Source organism: Mustela nigripes, chromosome 4 (genome assembly GCF_022355385.1).
Source record: "Mustela nigripes isolate SB6536 chromosome 4, MUSNIG.SB6536, whole genome shotgun sequence".
NCBI classification, from domain to species: Eukaryota; Metazoa; Chordata; class Mammalia; order Carnivora; family Mustelidae; genus Mustela; species Mustela nigripes.
Window position 1 is genome coordinate 2,188,693 of NC_081560.1, and position 21,846 is coordinate 2,210,538.

The following is a 21,846-nucleotide window of genomic DNA, read 5'->3' on the forward strand; positions in this document are numbered from 1 at the left end:
AACGGGAGGACTAATTCATGTCACGGAGGATGAAGCTGAACCGTGGCTAAGAACACGTGACGGGAAGAGCGAACAAGACGGAAAACAGGGAAGAAACCCGAAGAGACACCGAGGACAGACCAGGAAGCCTCGCATCCGCCGGGCGGGCATTTGGTGGCGGGGACCCGCACGCCTGGAGCAGGAGAGCAGGACGTGGAGCGCTCCCGGACCTGGCGAGAAGCCTGGCCTGCAGCCCAAATGGGGCCTCAGAGGATCTCTGTGAAGTTCCGTGTCTCATTCCCCCCTTGGAAAGGGAGGAACCCTAGACATAAAACAACCTCAGAAAGTCTCCCGCAGGGTGAAGCACTGGTCTCAGCACCGTCACTCCTGGAGGGCAAGAAAGCCAACGCTAGCAGCCCCGGAACCCCCAGGATTTCTGAACCCCAAATTCTTTTCATAGCCAAACCATTCATCAAACATGAGGGGGAAATACAGACATTTTTAAAATTCAGAAATCTACTATTATGACCGTACTGGGGAGGGGAGAGTTGTTTTATGTAACGAGGAAAGTCTAGGAAGTAGAGACGGACATAGGAGGGTAACACGGCGTCCAAGGCCACCGGACAGGCAGTTTTAAAGATTCGTTAGCTCTCAAAGGTTAGAAAAGGGTCCCAGTGAGTAGCCATGTTTATAGAATCCGCATCCTAGAGACGCCTGCCTCGTGCATGGGAGCAACATAACGTCACAAGCCTCGAGAGTGAAGAGTCCTCATGCCGCATCAGGGCGGTGTGAGGGCGTCCACAGGAGGGGATGGGGGAGTGTCCACAGAGTGATCTCAGCAGTCTGGGGCACGTGGGCATCCATGGGGTCACAGGAGGGGATGGAGGAGTGTCCACAGAGTGATCTCAGCAGTTCTGGGGCACGTGGGCATCCATGGGGTCACGCACGCCCTTCCGAGCAGATAAAGCTTCTGGAAGGGTCCCCAAGGAGCTGCGCACGGGAGCTGTCTCCGGATGGGGGTCAGGAGAGGTGCAGGGAAAACAAGGTTCATACCCCTCAGCTCTGGCTGTTTCCACAGTGAGCAGGAGTAACACCGAAAATAATTTGTTTTCAGATGTGTGTTCAGGGGCGGAGGGTTGATGTGAGTCCAAACCACCCATTTCCCTCTCCAGAGCTTGGAGGGGAGCAGGGAGAAGCGGGCACACGCTCGGGTCACCGCACCCCTCCTGGATGAAGCGGAGATAAGAATGGGAATCTCTGAAACGCCTCTGGAGTAGATCCAGCCCAGCCAGACGGAGGTGCCAAGTCTCCGGAGGGGCCTGTTCTTTCAAGACCAGAGGCGCGCAACGCCGGGCTCTCTGGGAGAGCCTGGGCCAGGCGGGACCGGGGGGGCCTTTCCCAGAACGGAGCCCGCTCCTCCCCGCTGCCCCGCACCGGCCGGTGCGCACACCCGCTCAGGGCAGCCGCACATCCAAATCCCTGCTCCGTGTCTTCCGTTCTGAAGGAAACCGTGTTTGCTAATCTTCTCCATAAACATGTATTACAATCTTGGGATTTTACCAAACTGTGTACACAGAGTAATTACAGAAAGAATAGTGGATTATTTGCATATCTAGTATTTAAAGGGTTACTTATGTAATTATTGAATGTAACTTAGAATAAGCTGTTTGATCCCTTTCATCGTGAGCCAAACATCGGGCTTTGAAAGGAATCCCTTTAAACTTCAATAATATAAAGGCGCATGGTCACGTGACGTTGCGAGTCTAGCTTAAGTGAGTCAGACGTGAAAGTATTTATGGAGGTACTCCACGAGCAAGTTCACTTCAGACGCTTTTTTTAAAGGAAGGCAAGTCTCTGTCGCTGTCCGCAGACGAGGACATGATCTCAAGTAGGAATTCCTGTCTCCTCACTGCACGACAGTGTCCGGCCCCCGCCCCCCAGCCTGTCTTACTCTAAGAGCCCAGCTCCGCACGCCTCCTGGAGCTGCCGGCAGCTCTGCTACAGGTGAAGGCCACACCTTTACCATCCCTGCGCACCGCCGTCCCCCGAACCTCGTGGCGGGCAGGGGTGTGGAGGGAAGGAGACGGGGACCAGCCCAGCCCGTGGCCCTGGTGGGAAGCATCACACACGAAAGAGACAAGTGGACTGGATGTTGTTTTGTTCCTGATGAAAAGGCAGATAGGCTCTCAACGTTTTGCAACCAGGCCGGGCGATGGGCATTTGTTAGGTCAAAGGCGTTTCCCCCGACAAACCCCTTGTGACTGCAGGGCACGGGCACATCGAAAGGGACCTGGGACAGGGTCAGGCGTGTTTGTGCGACCGCTTACCAAGCTCACCCTGATGGGCGGGAGCCTGGCTCACGCAGAAATGTGTCCGCGGACCGTCCCGTGGCACGGAGAAGCTGGCTTGGGGCGGGGGAGGGGCGGGAGGCTGCCGATGGCTGAGAGGGACGCGCCCGCACACGCACACGCACACGCACGCGCCCACACACGCGCCCACACACGCACACACGCACACACGCACACACGCACACACGCACGCACTGTTCTATAAAAAGTTTTCACCCAGAACTTAAATCCAAGTGCTAAAGAGAGGAGCCAGGTTGAAAGGGATTCGAGCTCACCTTTGATGTAAACAGCCGGTGTTTGGAGGGCCGCCATGTCTTTGATCCTACACAAGTTGTTAAGACTGAAGTGTCTTGAATCCTGGTCAGTTGAAGTCTAACACATTTTACAGCTATTTCCAGGTTCGCTTAGCAGGCAGGTGACTCATCGTGGGGAGAAATGACAAGGAGCATGGTCCCAGGACTCCCTCAAGGTAACAGACATTTCGATAAGTTGAATCGGTCCCGGGGCTCTGAAGGACCGAAGCGACGCGCATGACACACACCTGACACCTGGTAACAACCTTTAATGTTTTCAAAGTATTTTCTCTTCCTTTTCAGATCTGCCAGGGATCTTTCTGGGCCCTTGGCTGGGTTGCCTCGTTCTGTTCTGCCCCCTCCCTCTCAACACGTGTGAGACCAGGTGTTATGAAAGGAAGCCCGGCCTGGGAGTCAGGGGCCGCGCGCTCTAGACTCTCCGCTGGCCACGTGGGCAGGAGACTTTACCCCAACAGGAAAGGGTGAAAGCAGCCCGGTTCTAAGACTCCTCGTGGGCCTGACATTGAAAATCCTTTACCACCAAACAAGTCAAGCCCCGTCTCCCGCCTGGGCTTTGATCCCAGCCGCACTCTCCAAGGGGGGACCTTACAGAACAAACAAACAGACCTCGTCTCGGGCTCTCAGCAGATATTCTGGCCGGGTCCTGGGCTTGGGGATCTTGGAAAAGCTGCCCCTAGAGCCAAGATCGAGAGCCCCCGGTTTAGAAGGTAATAAGCGTATTATTATTAAAGTTATGGAATCGAGAAGCTGTGGTCAAAGCAGAAGACGGTGACTTCTCCATCACCCAGCGAGGAGTGCGGTGGTTGGGGGAGCCGAGTTTGGGGTCGTGGATCCTGGGTGGTCTGCAACCCCTCCCCCATGGCACCGCCCCTCCTGCACTCGGCCTCTCCGCGTGGGGTGGTGCCCAGAGGCGGGCCTGTGACCCAGGACAACTGTTGCTCGTTGCTCATTCCCCTAGACACGGTGACGGCTGGCTGCGCGGTGAGCAGGGGCCTTAGCAACGGTCAGTCCTCTTCTCGGACTAATATGTCCAACCTGCTGAGAGGCGTAAGGACTCTCTTGAGTTTTGGTTGTCCCGTCACACGGTGAAGAGAGAACACCAAGCTGAGAACAAAGCCAGAGCGGGAGAAGGCTGAGCCAGGAGGGGGGCACTCTACAAAGACTAAGGGAGCCCTGGGACCCTGGCGTGCCCCCAGCCATCAGCCAGCGGGCCTCTCCATGCCGTGAAGGTGCCTTCTCATGCTTACAACAGAGAGCGAGGCTCTCAGCACCTGGCTCTGAGGGTCCCCGGTGAGCCACGTGCTCCTGAGATGACCGGGGTGACATGGTGAGCCATGTGGTGGTGAGGTGGTGAGGCTTCAGGGCACTGGAAGGTCAGGAGGAAGAGAGAAGGCGGGACCCAGAGGCCACGCCTCCAGGAGGGGTGCTCTCCACGGGCTCGGGCTGGAGGACATCCCCCCCACGGGCAGGCCCCGTATCACACGTATCACAAGCCAGGGACAGGTTCCAGGGGACACCGGCTGAGTGGGGACCCGGTGAATGGCAGTGACCGCACAGGGGAGGCGCAGAGAGCCCACCGGTATCCTGGACACCCACTTACGGTGCAGACAGACCCCTCTCGTCCTTTGAGGGTAGAGAGAGCGTGAGATGCCCAGGAGAAGAAAACCCACAGCTGAAAAAGACAGACCTGCAGTGCCTCAGCGTCCTAAACGATCTGGCCCGGTCCTGCTGGCTCTGCCAGGGCGCTCCTGCTTCTCCCGGAGCTCGCTAGAATGGTGGCATCTCACCCTCCACCCCAGACCGGCTGAATCCTGATTTTCATTTTAATAAAATTCCCAGGTGATACCCTGCACATTAAAGTCTGAGAAACGTCGCTCTAGAAAATCCATATGGCCAAACGCCTTGCCCAGAGAATTATGAATACGTACAGCAAAACCCTATTATCGTCAATTCCAAGGGGCAAAGAAATAATCCGTCTTTAAGTGGGGAAAATAGCACAGGATGTCAGCCCTGAAACTGGGTCGCCTTTGTGGGGACTTTGAGACTTGAATTCTGCAAGGAGGGATCGGGGAAGGTAGACGCGGTAGAACTTGCTCTGTACGTGCGTGTGCCTGTTCCCTGGACCCTGAGCCGCCTCTCCAGTGCGAGTTACGGCCCACAGCACCGTCTCAAGCCCGCGGGGACCCGTGAGGGAGCCCGAGGCCGGGCTGGGCCGCCGACCGCACACGCAGACGAGCCCCGTCCCCCGGGGAGCACAGCTGTTTTTGAGGACTCCCCCAAACAAGGCCCCTTACCGGACACTGTGGAAGGGCTATGGCCGCCGCGTAGCTGTAGGAAGACCCTGTTTCCGGCGGGTGAGTCCTGAAGCCCTAGCTTTGTCGCTGCCGTTCCTCCCGGCCCCAGGTGCCCGGGCCGCGGGCAAGCAGGACACGGTCGTGCAGGGAGAGGCAGCAGGCTGGAGCAAGGCTGGAGCGCAGGATGGGTGTGATGTGCCCGGGAAACAGGACTGCAGGGGTCAGAAGGACCAGCTCGAGGAAGAAAGGCCTGGAATGCAGGGGCGTCCAGGGAGCCGTGCGGGTCCTGCTCAGCTCGAGGGCAGGCCCCAGGGGCCACCGGGGTCGGGGAGGAGGGAGACCGCCGCAACGTAGAGGAAGTCTGGGGGAGCCCAGGCTGAGGAGGGGGAGCCGCTGCGGGCGCCGGGGGTCTGGATGAGACGGGCGGGGAGAGCACTGTTCTGCCGCTTGCAGACGTGGCCACGGAGAGCGGAGCTGCTGCCCAGGCCTGACACAGGCTGGACCTCCCCGGGGTCCTACGGCTGTCCCCTGGCCACCCCGACCCTGGAGGCCAAGAGCACAGTTCACAGGACACGGCGCTCACCTCTCCCCCAGCAGGCTATGAACAAGCCTGGTGTTGTCTTCCCAGATGCAGGGGTGGTGTCGGGGGGGGGGGGGTGGGGACGGGGGAGCAGGGCTGCCTCCACTGTCAGGTCTCCACAGGGAGTGCCCTGCTTCCGAGGCATCTGGGGAGCCTGTCAGTTAAGTGTCTGACTTTTTTTTTTTTAAAGATTTTATGTATTTATTTGACAGAGAGAGATCACAAGTAGGCAGAGAGAGAGGAGGAAGCAGGCTCCCGGCCGAGCAGAGAGTCCGATGCGGGGCTCCATCCCAGGACCCCTGGAATCACGACCGGAGCTGAAGGCAGAGGCTTTAACCACTGAGCCACCCAGGAGCCCAGGTGTCTGACTTGTGGTTTCGGCTCAGGTCGTGATCTCAGGGTGGTGAGATCCAGCCCCACATCGGGCTCTCTGCTCAGCGGGGAGCCTGCTTCCCCCTCTCTCTCTGCCTGCCTCTCTGCCTACTTGTGATCTCTGTCTGTCAAATAAATAAATTTAAAAAATTTTTAAAAATAAAATAAAAGACAAGAAGGAAAGCCCCCTGCTTCGCCGCAGAGCAGGGCGAGCACCGCAGGAGCCAAGCGTGGGGAAACCAGCCTCTTGCCATGCCTTGCAGTGCCTCACATGCTCGCAAGGGCACAGGGAGACACAGACACAGGCGCAGACACACACGTGGGTACGTCCCTCACACGGCATGGCGACTCTGCTCGCAGCCCGGCGCCAGCCCTCCCTAGCACCGACCTGGGACATTTGACCTTCCAGAAAAAATCAGAGAACTCCAGTCTGACGGCCAGCCATGCAGACGGGTGGGGCGTGCGGGGACGGGGGAGGCCACCAGGAGCTCCCAGAGCATCCGAAATCCTCAGGGCAGCACCACATCTGTTCGTCTGTGGGTCTCAAAATACAAGACTGAGCTGGTTTGGTGCCCCAGTCCGGAGGAAAGAGGAAATCCAACTTCACTCCGCTAGAGCAAGGGCCCGGTGGGACCAGACCCCATGGAGCCCAGGAGGCAGGAGGTGGGTGGTCAGAGCGGCTGACGCTCTGGGCACCGGCAGACGGTGTCAGACCCAGGCCGTACTGGCGTGCCGCCCCTCGCAGATGCCGCCGCTCAGCACTTGTCGCTGAGGCTGGGGGAGCCTCGGCCCCGCGCGCCTACCACACGGCGGGACAGCAGCTGCCTCTCGGGGGGAGGGGACGAGTGAAAGCGCGATGCCACGCGGTCAGTGCTGCAATGGGGTCTCCTGATGGACCAGGGAGGGGTCCGTGGACCTGAGCACAGGGCGAGGAGGTCCCGGCAGGGGAATTCCAGAGCCTTCCCCAAGGAGGGGACGGTCCTATCTAAACCCCGGTCTTCCCGTCTCTGATTTCAAAAGGCCGAACCAAACGCCACGAGTTCTGTAAGGAGGAGTTCTTCCCACCGTAAGACACGATAGAATTACAACACTCCAATTATCTCTGCCTTCTCTGAGGGCACCAGGCGAGGGTTACCTCGGCATATGCTTTTATAGACCCTTCCTGGCCTTAGAAGAGCAAAGATAATTTTAGCTGATTTTAATAAGGAAAGAAAAACATAACTAGCGTGGATTACTGCTGCTCCCTTTCACCTTTTGCCAAGATCGACTTGAACGCGCGCGAAAGAAACATGTTGCTGTTTGCAGGAAATGCGCCTTAGCTGCTTTCTCCTTGAAAATCTCTTTATCAGTTAAGAACGGGAAATGCCGAGACGACTGGAACTAAGGCTCTGAAGGGATCACGGGGTTCGCGGAGACCCTGATTGGCAGGAAGCAGCAACACAGACATAATTGGGTGCACTGGAGTTGGTGGCACTCGTAAATTTCGCGGTACTCCTCGCGCGGTGGCATTAAATGAAGTCGGGTTATGTGGGGCACGAGGCTTCCATCAGAGTCGTCGCTGAACTAAAACCTTGTTTCCTGCCTCACCCCCGCTCTGTTCTCCTGAGGACGGCGTCCCCAACTCCCCAGGTACCCGAGCACTTGGCACCCTTAGTGCCGCTCTGGGCATGGGGAGGGGGACTTTGCAGGGGAAGGCGGCCCCCCCCAGGCCATTCCCACCGTGAGCCTCCCAGGAACACCACTGCACGCATGAAGAAGGGGGCCGCGAACCACATTTGGAACGGGTGAGTTTCTGAGGCAGCTGTGGTGCTAATTAGTCACAACGTGATGCTGGAATCTTAATTAACCAACCACTTGAGGCTACAAGCCCCCCCCCCCACGCCATCAGGACGGGAGCCACAGAGATGGGGACCTTGAAGCCTGGTGAGACTTCACTTCTTGAAGAAGAGAGAAATGGGTTTTGGTGGGGAGAAGGCCCGTTCCCTCGTATTGGGTTGTGCCAAGGAAATGCCCAACACATTGCACCGCTGCCTACTGGGGCTGTGCTCAGGGGAGACGCACACACGGAAAAAACAGAAACAAATATTCTTGGTAGGAAATCGGGAAAACACAGAGTCAAGTGTTGAAAACTGAACAAAACAAGAGATCTGGTTAATAACCATCGTGGGGGGTAGCGACTTCTGTTTTGTGTTTTGTTTTTTGTTTTTTCTTCATTTCCCAGAGAGAACGTAGACCACGGCTCGGTTCTGCTGACACGTAGGTCGTTTGGTGGGGCTAATCTCAGCGGGCTTTTAGCATTTCTAATTTTTCCGCATGCTTTACAATAATTTCACTGAGAGAACATAATCTCTGATTTTCTAACGTTCAGCTCCTTTTCTGGGCTTACGAAGGGACGGTCAAACCCAAGTGTGACCCTTACAAGAAAGGGAGCTCAGGGTCGCAGGGGCTGGGCGAGCAGCCCAGGAGGAACAGTTCAGGAGTGAAGAGATTTTCATGGAATCATGGACGTCAGAGCCGGGAATTCTGCATTAATTTCCAGTTGGAGCGAGAATCCAGCGGCACCTGTTACAGCCCTTGGGATGGCAAGTGACCCACCCCGAACTCCAAGGCAATTTACTGGGAAGTCTCCACGCCACTCGGGCTTGGCTCGGCGGGGCCGGGGTGCTCAGACTCCGGGGACTTCTTCAGGCTCCACGCCAAGACCCCCCGCCCATGGCTCTGGGCTTCCCACAGCAACACAGTGACACCCCACCCCTTCTCGGTGCTTCTCCCATGGGAGAGAGAAGCTCTCCCTTTGGGTCTTTCCAGCAGGCGTGGAGGACGCTTCCTCCCGAGCACCGCAGTGCCGTCTCCTGGCTTCTCCCAGCTCTTCCGTCGCCATCACCACGGCTCAGGGTGGGCGTAGCTCTGCTCTCCCGGGAGGTGGGCTGTGCCCGTCCCTCCCAGACCCTCTCAACGCAAACTCTGGGTTTTGCTGCCGAGGAAGGAGGCACTGACACTGGAGGGTCCGCCCACAGAGCTCCCCGTCCTCAGAACACTTCAGGGGCACATACGTGAAACTCGCTTACTTTCGTTTTGGTCACTTGATTTCCTCCTCCACCTTCTCCTTCCAGACTCGGGAAGAAGGAAAGAGCGTGGGAGAGGTCCTGTGGCTCCCTGGATGGCCTCTGCCGGGCCGCCCTGGACCCCCCACCCCCGCCCCGGGGCAGGAAGTAAGCCCCGCCCAGTGAGGGAGGGAGGCCTGCGGAGGAAGCGGGAGCGCCTGGCCGCCACGCCCGGGCCCATGATGCCCTGGGGCACCCTTGCTCCCCGCCGGCGCTTCACGGTCCCCTCCAAGTGAGATCTGTGCTGGTCCTGAGGCTCGCAGAGCGGACGGTGAGGAGGACGCGTCTGGTTGGCAGGCCCCACCTGATGCTTGCGAGCTGGAAGGCCTGGTAAACTCACGCAAAGGCCCCGTGCCTCAGCTTCCCCACCTGTAAAGTGTGCTAACAATAGTGGCCTCTTCGTACTCTCTGCTTCAACCTGGCAGAGTGAGGTCTGTTGAACGTTGGCTCTCATGGGGATAGGGGTCCAGAAGTCCTGTGAGTCACAGGCAGTAGAAAATCGGATACTTCCTATAAAATCAGGTCCCCAGACCATACCTCTCACACCCGGCGGGCATCGAGGACTCAGGGATCGGAGGGCCTCCAGCCGTAGCTTCCTCCCACACCCTGGAAAGCAATACCAGTGTCCTAACTTATGGAACGTCTTCTGTATGAGCGCCTAGACCACATCCAAGAAGAGACACCTGCCTTAAGTAACACAGCCGGCCTGCGAACCGCGCAGGGGTGAGGGGCGCGGACGGCCGTGCAGGCAAAAATCCATGTTAGTGGTTGGCCCGCTGCGGACCAGAAGCCTTACCGATAACAGAAACACAAAAGGCAGCTACCGAGTTTTGTAGGTTGTGTGCCGTCGCGGCTGTGTTCCTGCGATAGCGCGAGCTGGCGGGAAGAGAAGGCGACGAGGGTCACAGGAAGGAGACGACGCATGTCAGTGCTGTTCTGGAGCAGCTTGGTGCGCACGTGGACCCGCACAGTGAAAGCCCAGTCGTTCCAGCGTCACTCGTGGCCGCCTGTGGAGGACAGGCTGGAAGGGCGGGAGCTGGAGGTCAGAGGCCGGGCAGGCGAGGAGGGGACACAGGACACCGCCACGGACGGACCAAGAACCCGCGTCTGACACACGGAAGAAGCCCAAGTGCAAACACGCCCACAAAGCGGCCAGCGGCAGAAGGGGCCTTCCGGAAGACACAGACGGGACGCGGAGCGCAGGGCGGAAATGGCATCAGGGTCTCGTGTGTTTCCAGGAAGAGCAGCTTTTAGAAGAACCACCCGCCGCCCTGCACCCCATGGCGGTGAGAGACTTGCTCTGTCCACGGGCACACCTGGCGGCTGCCTGTCCCCGGCGGGTCCGGGCTGCAGAAAGACAAGTGGGCTGGGGGCGGGTCTCTCCTGGTACCATGAGGGTCAGGGGGGTGGGCATCTTAGGGCCACGCCAGTCCTCCTGCCCGGACGCCAAGCAGACCACGGACTTGGGGAGCAGCCCCAATGTCTGAAGGGGGCTGTGTGAGCAAGAGGGAGTCCATGGCTCCCATACGGGGGGACCTGGGGCCCCACAGGAGGCTGAGCTTGTGGACTTCTGGGCCCAAACGACTGGGCCAGACCACCAACCCCAGAAGCAGGAGGGAGGGATGTGGCCACGGCCGCTGGCCTGGCACGGACAGGTCGCTGCTGTCCAGGGCTGTAGTAGGACACCATTTCTCCGTAGATGTCACTTTTCAGTGGAGTTGTGCTCACCCCAGCTCAAGGAGAGATTTGTGCTGGGTGATGTGTTAAGGGCCAGATTTTAGGTAAATCTCCCTCACCCTTCCTAAGTCAGATGCCCACCTTAGCCCAAAAAATGAACCCGAGAGCTTCTAATATCACCAAGGCAGCAGCAGGTGCTGAAATACAGAGTCAAAAAGCTTTGTATTTTTAGACATTAACTTGTCTTGGATCTGGAATCTGAACACCAGGAAATGAACATCATTCTAAGGCTTTACTAGCATGAAATAAAAGATACTTAGCAACGGGCTCCTGCTGTTTCCTCTTGTTTGAGGGATTAAAAAGAGCGAGAAAAGTAATGTGAACTGGAGAAAATCAGAGGGGGCTCTTCGAGATGGGGCAGAGGAGAGCCCAACATCTCTATTCCTACGATTTTTTAAAAAGTACCAGTGCATGAGGGGGACGGAGGGTCTGGAGGTGTTCGTGTAGGACTGTGAAAAGGAAAGAGAGAGAGAGAGGTCTTCCTTTGTCTGCTCTTGGAATGGTGAAGGTGAACCCACCTACGGGCCATACACCACATTTGTTGACTGCGTGAATGAAGTCAGGTCCCCCCCATCTAGCAGGAGACCAGTCTCCAAAGCCAGTGAGAGACCTAGTGAATCAGCATATGCCGAGGCTAATTCACGCACTACAGTCTAAGCATCCATGACCCCCTCCACCGCTTCCGGGGCTCCTGGGCGCAAGTGACAGTCGCGGGAGTGGGAGGAGTGGCTCACCCGCTGGGTGCACACGGACACAGGTAAGGCAGGATGCAGGCCTTTCCCGATGGGACGTCCCAGCCTTTCTGCCTCAGTCCATTGCACTTTTTACAGAAGCGCAGCTTGTGATCTGCCAAACTGACCTCAGGCCCAGTAAAGGTCCACAGCCCCGTTTTGAAAGCAGAGCGACCGAGGAAGATCACAGCCCCCCTGGTGGCGAGCACGAGGGCTGGGGTCCCAGCGCTGTGCAGGACTCCAGCCTCCGTCTCTGAAGCAGGGAGAGGGAAGGCATGGCAAGGGATGTGGGTTGAGAGTTCCTGCCCGGGGGAAGGCCGTGACCCTCTGGCCCTCGCTGCGTGTCCAGGCGCAGGTGACATTGCCACAGCCACTGGGTCGGAAGCCAGACCGGGCCCTGGAGGCTGCTGCCGCCTGCCTCCCCGGTCATCTCGGAGGGTGGCCTGAGTTACACCCCACCGGAGAGAGAATTCCCTCTCACCCGAGAGAGGACACCGTCCCGTGGCCCTGTCTAGCCTCAGGAGCGGGTCTCAGGGAGGGTCGGGCAGGAGCCTTCTGGAAGGAGGTGGACTCTGGGGCAGTGGACAAGCTTGAGGAGGCAAGGGGACGAGAGCAGCCCTGTCGGGCCGGAGCCCGCCCGCCCCACCGGGCACACAGCAGGTGCTCCACAGTGGGACAAATGGGCAGGTTCTGCAGGGCTCAGTGGGGAGGGATGAGGACACTGCCGGACAGGTTCCCCCAGATCCCCGAGCCCTGGAGCTCTCTCTCTCACCCCTCCGCCCACACCCCCCCCCAGCCTGCATGCCCACTGCCCCAAGTGGCTGCTTCTCCTGCCTTTGAAGCCAAAGTGGGGAGCCCTGCAGGCCTGGCGGGGGCTGCAGCTTCAAAGGGCCTGGCACGCTGGGATTTCCCGGGAGTGTGAGGCCCAGGGGTGGGGGGCTGCTGGGGAAACTCCGGGGGAGACGGGGGGTTCCCCGGGGCAGCTCCAGGCTTCCTCAGGCACCATCAGGCGGTGGCCCATCCCAGGGCCATCCCAGGAAGGCTGGGGCATAAGGAGCAGGACAGGCCCCCGCGCCGCGGTCAGTCAGTCATTCCTGGAACCCACCGTCCCTTCTCCTGGCCCCTGACTGGGCCTCTCGGATACCCCCCCTCAGCCCCCACCATGTGTGGCTCCACATCACCTTCAGGAACAGAGAAGTCATGGTCGTGCTGAGGGTGGCCCGCGGCTAGGTGTTGGGGCAGCATCTCTGTCCCATGGCTCTGGGCTCCTTGTCTCCATGGGCCCATCAAGCCTTGGGAAGCCATCGCAGAAGGTCACAGACTTATGTCCTGCTATGGGGGTTCGCTTCCTCCCGCAGCTGGCTTTGTGCCGGGGTCAGCCAGGAGAGCCAGGGGGTGAGCCTGCCAAGCCCAAAGGCCAAGGTTTAGGGACCCTGGGGTGACCCCTGTGTCCAGGGAACAGACCAAGGCACACTATGTCCACAGCACGACTCTGCGTCACACAGGTCTCGCAGGTGGGGAGGGTGTGGCCACCTTCAGCGAACTGTGTCCGGGCTCCGCTGAAAGTCCTCTGAACTCCGCCATCTCATAATGAAAGGCACCTCCCAGGACACAGGTGGCGTACAACAGAGGGCGTCTGAAACCAGAAGGTTCTGGGTCTGCTCTGTCTCCCTACCGTCTGAGCGATTCGGGCGTGTTCCCTGAGCCTCTGCTCTGTCCCCGCCCGCACTCCCCAGGTCATTTGGAGCCCAGATGGGATGTGGATAAGAAAGCATCCCTCGGCTTTGGAGGTTTGTCTACGAGGCAGGAGGACCTGGGTCATGGGAGCTTGAGAAGGCTGTGCCACGTCGGGGCCAGGCTTCAGTTGACCTGCTGAGTGTCAGGAATGGGGGCTCAAAGCCGGTTAAATGCAGGACCCAGAGAAGAGGACCATTCACGGAGAGCAGAACCTCTCTCCTTGCCTGATATTCTCTTATTTAAGGAAATTCACATCATTTCTTCTTTGCTGGCTGGAAATGGCTCCTCTTCAACAAGGAAGTAGAGCTGAGCTCCTTGGGGAAAGGATGCATTTCTTGAGGGAAGGAGCCCATCTGTCCTGGCTCTCAGCTCCCCTGGGCCTTATGGTGGCCCCCAAAGCCCACCCTCACGGGACAGAGCCCGGGGAGGCCACAGAGACAGGCCGGCAGGAGAAGACCCAGAGAGAACCATTTGAAAAACCGGACGGGGCAAGTAGAGAAACAGGAGCAACAGGGGTCATGGCTCCAAACCGAGCACGGGGTCTGTGCCTCCTGCCCAGCCCCTCTGCACAGCCCAAGCCACCTGAAGCATTGCCCACCGTCCGCCTGTCCCAACGGTCACTGTCCAAGCCAGCAGAGCCATCGCTCGATGCAGCCAGCCTCCCCTGCCCCATCCCTCCCCACCAGAAGCCTGGCCTGAAACCCCATGGACCCCTGCTCTCTGCCACCATCGTGTCTGTGGAGGGCACCCCGGGCATTCTGGGAGGCGGACCCCACAGCCACACGATATCTTGCCCACTGCAAGTGCCCAAGACAGCTTGGGAAACTAAGGTAAGAGAGGCCTCTGCTCAGTTTCTGCGGCATCGAGAGGGTTCCTGAGCCCTGGCTCCAGCCAAGGAGGGGCTGTGCTAAGCATTTCACACTCACTGTCCCACGGTGCTGTCGTCCCATTTCACAGACGAGCAGCTGAGGCCAGCTGGCAGGCAGGAGACTGGCATCCCCGCCGAGGCTGCCTCTGCTCTTGGGGGCCATCCTCACAGCCCTGAGCAAATGCCTGGAAAACCCCACAGAATCAAGGAGGCTTGTGGATGGCCAGCACTTTTGTACCTGCTGTCCCCGGTGCTCCAGTGCATTGGAAGAGTGAAACATTGCGCTTCCCCGGTGTAACGAAATACGGCGTGAGCGCAGGGAGCAAAGACCACTGACAACGTGGGCAGAGGGTTTTAGAAATGTGAAATCCCGGTGTTGGGAAGGACAGAGAGAAACAGGTGAATAATTTTTATTCACAATCTGGAGACCAACTAACAATATATATAAAATACTTAAAATATTCGTAAACAATGGTTCAACAGTTCCTCTTATAGAAACTCATCCTGGATCCTAACTAAACAGAGGTACGGTGACAGAGCTGTTCATTGCAATGTTGCTGACAATAGCAGAGCCCTGAGATCCTTAATCTCTCAACAGTGGGGGGAAAGTGAACTATCACATGCGCTGCTAAGAAGGGTTTGCGATGATCTAGAACACTTGATAATTTAAGAAACGGAGGTGAGAAAATGAAATCACAAGATTGCACTGGGATCTCATTTAAAGCAGAATTCCTACTACATGCATTGTCCAATGTGTTTCTTGGTCGTGGATTATAGGTTGATTTTACTTTTTTCTTCTTCGATTGCCTTTCTTTTAGTTTAATTTTAATTTGCTAACTTTTCCACAGTGAAACTGTTTCATCCATCCATCCATCCATCCATCCGTTCACCCATGTAATAAATTTCCATTGTGGGGAGATGTTGGTCAAGGAGTACAAAGTTTCAATTGGACAGAATGAATGAGTTCCCCAGCATCTAATGTATAACAATGTGGCTATAGTTAATAACATTGTATCGTGTCCTTGAAATCTGCAGAGGACAGTTTAATTATTACCACCAAGAAAGGAAGGAAGGAAGGGAAAGAGAAAGACAAAGAGATAAAGGGAAGGGAAGAGAAGAGGCAACGGTAGCAAATGAAGAGATGGCTATGTGAATCTGTTTTCTCTACACATTGAACACACATATCAAACCATCACACTGTGCACCTTTAATACATACACCATTTTTTGGAGCCTGAGCCCCAAAGCTCTGCCATTTTAAGGTTACTTTTTTCCGACCCCAGAAGGAGTGTGCACATTCGCTATGTACCCCGCACATAACATTCGACATTGTCTCTGCAAGTCTATAAGCCTCCAGAGGGTGGTCTCCCCTAGCAAGACCAGACCCCTGCTCGCCCTGGCTGTGGTCTCTAGATCATCTTTAATTGTCAATTTAGCCTAACAAAGCTGGAAAAATAATAAATTTCCATTGTGACAAGCCACTGAGACGTCGAGTTCTTTGCAAGAGCTGGCTAGTGGCGTCCTCATCAGCCACACGGGTCCACACTCACCACGGTGCCCATCACCGGACCGGCTCCGAGAGCCAGAGAAACAGACTCACCCGCTACATGTCATGCAATCGGAGTAGGACCCCGGCTCTCAGGCATTGTCGTGAACGCAGGAGCAAAATGACATATCCAACCCCAGCTGGCTGGAAGTGTGGCTGGAACTAATAACCAGTAAAATCTATTAGGCTGGAAACGAGAACTCGGAGAAATAAATCAGGTGCTAATTATGGGCTGCCGAGAGCGGGGAGCAGAGCCTCCCCGGCGGGTGCGAGCCCCGCCTGGCTGCTCACCTTTGCGAGGAGCCCGCCCGTCCTACCTGTGGGTCCTGTCTTCCTCGCGACACCGTCATCTTAATTATGGAGAGAGGACTTGGAGTTTCCTTGAAATAGAAATGAATGTGTCCTATCTAATTATGAAACGCAAGAACGGTTCAACCCTTTCTCAAAACCATTAATACTCAGAGGGAGAAAGTGCTGCTGTCTTTTATTAATTCTGACTTCATTGGTGAAATTGGAGCCAAGTATCCGGACAAGGAGAGAGCAGTATTAATGCCAAACAGTATTAATGAAAGTCACTGAGACCGTCCCCAGCATCCCAGGTGAGGGCCAGCCCGGACTAAAATGACCGTGGCTTTTAGATCTGGACTCTCAAACTTAGTATCAATCCTGTGACTAAAAATAATAAAAAAGAATATTAAGAGCAACAGACAGCTTTTATTAAGTAATTCCTGTGCTGAACACAGTAGGCTAAGGATTCTGTGTGTTATCTGGTCTATGCTGAGGACCACCAGCAGGTGGGTTTCAGAATTCCCACGGTGCAGACGACGAACCCGAGTCGGCGAGGGGTTGAATAACTTGTCTAAACAGCACAGCAGATGCAAGATGTGACCCAAGAGCTGTCTGATGCCAAGTGCATTTTGAATCTGCAAGCAGAGGCGGGCTGTGCACATCCCCCTCGTGCGGTGGACGTGAGGACTGGGGGCTGCTTTGCTGGCCATCCCAGCAGTGCCGTCTCCGTCCCCTTGCTGTGGACCTCAGGCAGCTCTCCCTGCTGCCCTGGCCCCTGGGTGGCCCCTTCTCCTGTGTGTCTCTTTCTGGCTCATCCACGCTTTTCAGCAGAGACACAGACGTCAGAGGCCCCGCTCCCTGAAACAGGGGCACGAGGCGGCCTGTTTGCCTCCTACTAGCTCTGTGGTCCGTGTGTCTCCTCTAAACTTCAGAGGCAGGAAACTGGTGCCCTGATCAGCCTCTGCCACTGGCTTTCTGGGTCTGAGGACAGTTTCTTGAGTGTCTCCAAACCAAGGGTCTCCTCAGGTCGGATGTATTAGGGTCTGCACCGAGCCCCGGCCCTCTTCCACATAGACCACAAGTTTTCATTCTAGAACGAAACTACTAGTGTTCCAGGACCAGTGCTGGCCTGGCCAGGTGCCTATGCTTGATACTTCCTTATTGACCTGACACCCACCGGCCTGTCAGTACCTGTCTGTCTAGCTGGGCAGCCGCCTGAGGAAGGCAATTCTTTCTAGCAGCTTCCTTGTGGCTAGGCTGTTCTGAGATCATCAGTCTCCACTCCAGAGCCGGGAGAGGCAAGGCTAAGACGTGTTGAGTCGCAGTGAACCACGTCCCATGATGCGTCTTCTGCATGTACCAACCACGAGTGGTCTAGCTTGCCGTGCACTCTGGGTTTTCTAACTGACTTCACGAACTGGCTCCAGGGGCGGCTGTAGGGGCAGTGCGAAACACAAGGGCAGAAATCACGAGATACATGGAGTTCCCACCAGCGACTCGAACTGCTCCTCACTCCCACCCTCAAGGAGAAAAAAGTAAAATAAATGTTCGGAACGTGCCCTCCAGAAACAAATGCTTTGAACAAGGAATCCTCACTCAGCTCAGGTCTGCCGAGAGCAGGCTGTCCAGGGCCCTGGAGGAGACCGCCGAGGGCAGGTCAGCTGTTCTAGAATGTCCGCAGTGGGGCCACGTGGAACCCTGCCTCCGACCCCCCGCGGGCAAACCAGCCCCAGGATCGTCCTCCTGGCCTCGCTCTCTGGTGCACATTTCATCCGTGCTCGCCGTGCCCTGGCGGAAGGCACGGGAAGGCTCGCCCTCAGCAGGCCGGTTCCAGAGGGAAGACAACACAAGTCCCGTCCAGAGGCGATGGTCACTCTGGCCACCACTCACGATGTGGCCCGTCCCAAGGCTCCCTGCGCCCCCACCTCTGGCTTCTGCACCCAACAAGCATCCCGGGTCGCAGCCACCATGACCCCCGTGAGTACTTGCGTGGGACTTGGCGGGGGGCTCCCCCCAAGTTACAGGCCATCAACAGATGGACGTAATCAGGGAGAAAAGTGCATTTTCACCGGGAGAGTTTTGAAAGGAGGTGGGAAGGCCCTCCCTGAAAAGCGGAGATTTGTCCGTTGCAGTGTCACTCCAAACCTTCCCGAGGCCTGGCTGGCCGCCCCCACCCAGAGGACAGTTTGTCTGTCCCTACACCCATAAAGCCTGCCTTGAAGGTCTCCAGCAGAAGGAGCTCCCACACCCCGGGGCTGTGCGGCTGCCAGAGGGGGCAGGGCACTGGAGGAGAACATGGGGAGACACCACAGCCCCGGGGTCCCTGCCTCCTGGGCCGCGTCCCGAGCTTTGAGCTGAGTGACCTTGGGGCCTGACTTCCCATCAAGCAGGGCAGGGTGGAGGATCCCACGGCCAAACAAGCCACCGGGGACAGGCCAAAGACGCCTGCCCTCGAAGAGCATGTGGTCCCCTGGGAGCCGGGATAAACGCTCCTTTTGGCTTTGGGGCTCGACCACTATCCACCATGACTGTATTCCCTTCTCCAGGCACTTCGTCCTGAATCACGACCAACCACGACTGTGTAATCCGAACTCCAGCTTCCCACTGCCTTCCGCAGGCTCCTTCCACGAGCTCCTTCCTTGAGCTGCCCAGAGCCACACTGGACCCACGTCTGCTCCTCTGGGAGGAGAGAGGAGCTCTAACGACGCAGGACAGTTTCAGTCCCCAAATTCAAAGTGCTTGCCTCCAGATGCATTAGGGAAAGGTTTTAGTTTTTCTCCCCCCCCCCATAAGGAACATAGTTAATTTATATAATTAAACCAAAGAAGAAAAGAACACTCCCGACCCCCCAAAAAACAAAATCGCCATTGTTGAAACACCCTCCTATGTACACAAACCGTGTGTGAGACGCTGCTCTCACGATTTTAACGCAGCATTCTCTCCAGGGACAGGTCTCCGTTCCTCCCACTGCCTTTGTTAAACCGGGCTGTGGACAAGGACCCTCACGTGCGCCCATCTAAGCCTCTCCTCTCCTCTGTCCGGGGAAATCCACGATGTTCACGCACTACTGGGCTGCCCTCTAGACCAGGCCTCTGCAGGCATCGGGCCCCTCCTGGTTCCGGGGCGATGGGCGCCTGGGAAGAACCCAGAATCCCCACAGCTTCAGGCAGGAGGCCGAGGAGGGTACGGGCAGGGGCAGCAGAGGCCTGGCGGGGCCGGAGGGACAGGAGACGAGCTCCTGGGAGGGACAGCACGTCAAGCTTCCCTTCACTTGCCCCAGAAACCGTTTCCAGATTGCACAGGGAGGGAATCCACCAGCCGCTCAGTCGCGCGAGTCCCGCCCACACGTCGGCACGTTCGCGCCGTGACTGGGAACATGAAGTCGGCAGATGCCTGCCATTAGGCTGCTCATTTCAGACGCTCGGCATGGGGAAAGCTTCTTTTTGCTTGATAACATCTCGAAATGAAGTGCTTTTGGAAAACTATAAAACGTTCGTTTTCTTTTCACTGTTTTGGGTCTGGCTAGCTCCAGGATTCTGTGTCCACACAGGTTGGGATCTTTCCCTCTGGCAATTAGATGTGGGATCCAGACCAGACAGCCTCCGGGAAGCCACTCTAGAACCAGGAGAGGGACTGTCTGGATGAGTCCCCGGCCCCGCCTTCCCTGGGTCTGGCCATGGCTGTTGGTAGGAAAGAGACTCGGGCGGATTTCTCAGACCCTTCCTTCCTCATTCACAGGTGACCCCACCACTAAGCACAGCTGCCTGTTCTTGCCCACCCGCCCGCGGCAGGTCCGAGGGGCGCCCCTTGCTGAAAGAGGCATCCCGAGCCTAGCTCCCGAGAATGATTCTTGGGACCAAGGTGTGGGTTTGCCGACTCGAGTGGGTGCTGAGACTCAGCACGTGGCCAAGCAGAGCAGATGGGACTCTGGCTGGACGTGGGAGCCAGGGTGCCCGTGCTCTGTAAGAGAGGTTGAGGGTAGGTCTGGGTCCAGGTGGACTCAGGGCCACGTCTGACATCCACACGCCAGCAAGCTATAGAGCCTGGAGGGTTCTGTCCAGGCAAGTGACAACCCCTGGGAGCAGGAGAGGCAAGTCTATCACAAGAAGCCCCGCAGATGTAACCCAGAGAGGACCCCGGGTTCCGAGGGGTCCTAGCATGGCAGGTCCCACCTCCTTGTTCTTTTAAGTCCTAGGACAAGTGGGCCCTGCGTCCCCATCGAGGGCATGAGGAGACTGGGGCTCCGAGCTAAGTGTAGTCAGCCAAACTTCTCGCAGCTTGAGCAGGGTGCGTGCGGTCCGAGGGGCTGTCTCTGTCCCCACCGCACGGGCTAACCTAGTGACCTGCCCGCTCCTGGCTCAGGGCACCAGTGTCCTGGGATAAAGCTGCGGAAATGTATCATCTCACGGCTCTGGAGGCCAGAGTCCCTCCCGTGAGGGCTCCTTCCCGCCTCCTCCAGCTTCTGGCTGCCGGCCACGCTCGGTGCCCTTGGCCCGTAGACCCATCCGTCCTGTCTCTGCCTCCATCCCCAGGGGGCGTCCCCCTGTGTGCATTTGTCCCTGTGTCCCCTCCTCTGACAGAATCCCAGCCCCACCGGATCAGGACCCCCTGCCCCAGATGACCTCATCCTGGTTCCACGTGTCTCATTCACAGCAGTGGAGTCACCGCCCTGACGTGGCTTCTGGGGGGACACGAGCCCGTCCCCCGCAGGCACAAGACAGATCTTCAGCTCGAGCTAAGCCTCGGACCCTGGGGCGCATCTCCAAAACAGAGGCCAAAACCCAGCTCAGCCACTGGAGTTCCTGGCGGGATACGGTCTGCGGGGGCAAGAGGAGGGTGTTGTCACGGAGTGCGGGCTGGACAGGGCAAGGGCCCAGCGCAGGAACCCAGCACGGGGCTGACCACGCCAAGCAAGGAGCCGTCCACGCGGCTGCTCCCGAGCTCTGCTCGTCTGGGTCAAGGATGTATGTCTGTGGCCAAGGAAGACCCCAGAGTCAAGGAGAGCCCCGGTCTCCTCCGCGTCCTGCAGACATGACGAGCAAGCACATGGGGCCGAGGCAGATGCCTTCTTCTAGTTTTTAAAGTCTACCACCACCCACTCACTAGTTGTGGATGCCAGTGAATTGCAAACTTAAGAAACTATTTAATTTCATCCTGAATTTGTTCCAAGAAACGGCATCCTCCCACAGACGCGCGGACATGTCTTGGGGGGAGCGGAGGGAGGCGCTCCCGGGCGACGTTGGCCCCATCTTGCAGAAGCCGGATGCTCCCCTCTTCCGCTGCGTGGTTTCCAGGTGCCTTTCTTTAAGGGAGTGGATTCAAGACCGTGATCGCTTCTTCAAGTGCTTATGGCTTTCATCGCTCAGACATTATTGGGAGATACTGATTTTCCCATAATGCTAAAGCAAACCTTCGGCTTTATGTTTGCCTAACAGAACACTTATTTCTCAGTAGTTTGCTCCCTGTGGTGTAACCCAGACCCTTTATTTGGCTTCTTAAAGTCCAGGAGCTTTGGAGACACTCATTCCTCAAATGGCCTCTGGTGAAAGCTCTTTCCCGCCTTCACGAGCGATGATCACAGCCCAAAGCTGGTATTTGCCAGACACAGAGCGGGATCTCGCGAGCCCCTGAGGCAGTCCAGACCTTGAGGAGCTGAAGGAAGTACCTACCGTCCCCCAGGAAGCAAGCTCTAATGCAAAACCATTTTCTGTTACATCAATCCGAAATGAAGGGTCCTCGCTGGACAGGCTGGGACGTACTAACTCTGATGGCGGGAGCCCACGCGCGGCACACACAAAGCAGGGAGATGCCGTCCACGTGAAAAACTGAGTTACCCGAAAGCAATTTGTTTTCCAATTGAAAGTTTCCATTTTCTCCCAGGAGCCACGGCGGGCGTGGGACAGGGTGACTAAGAAAAGTAGAAGCACCTGAAATTTGTTTTTACTCCAG

At 57.2% G+C, this 21,846-nt stretch overlaps 1 protein-coding gene across 1 annotated transcript; it reads left to right on the forward strand.

Annotated features, from left to right (window-relative positions):
• The first annotated feature begins 4,642 nt into the window (after positions 1-4,642).
• Positions 4,643-21,044, forward strand: LOC132015487 (uncharacterized). Its single transcript, XM_059395972.1, has 3 exons — positions 4,643-4,670; positions 4,772-4,995; positions 20,551-21,044. Exons 1-3 carry the CDS (start codon positions 4,643-4,645, stop codon positions 20,977-20,979), a joined length of 681 nt encoding a protein of 226 aa, XP_059251955.1. The 3' UTR covers positions 20,980-21,044.
• The last annotated feature ends 802 nt before the right edge of the window (positions 21,045-21,846 follow it).

Coding starts and splice junctions, on each gene's coding strand:
- LOC132015487 (XM_059395972.1), top strand. CDS start 4,643: ATGTCAGCCCTGAAACTGGGTCGCCTTT. Junction 4,671..4,771: donor CCTGAAACTGGGTCGCCTTT/GTGGGGACTTTG, acceptor CTGGACCCTGAG/CCGCCTCTCCAGTGCGAGTT. Junction 4,996..20,550: donor GAAGACCCTGTTTCCGGCGG/GTGAGTCCTGAA, acceptor TCTCATTCACAG/CAGTGGAGTCACCGCCCTGA.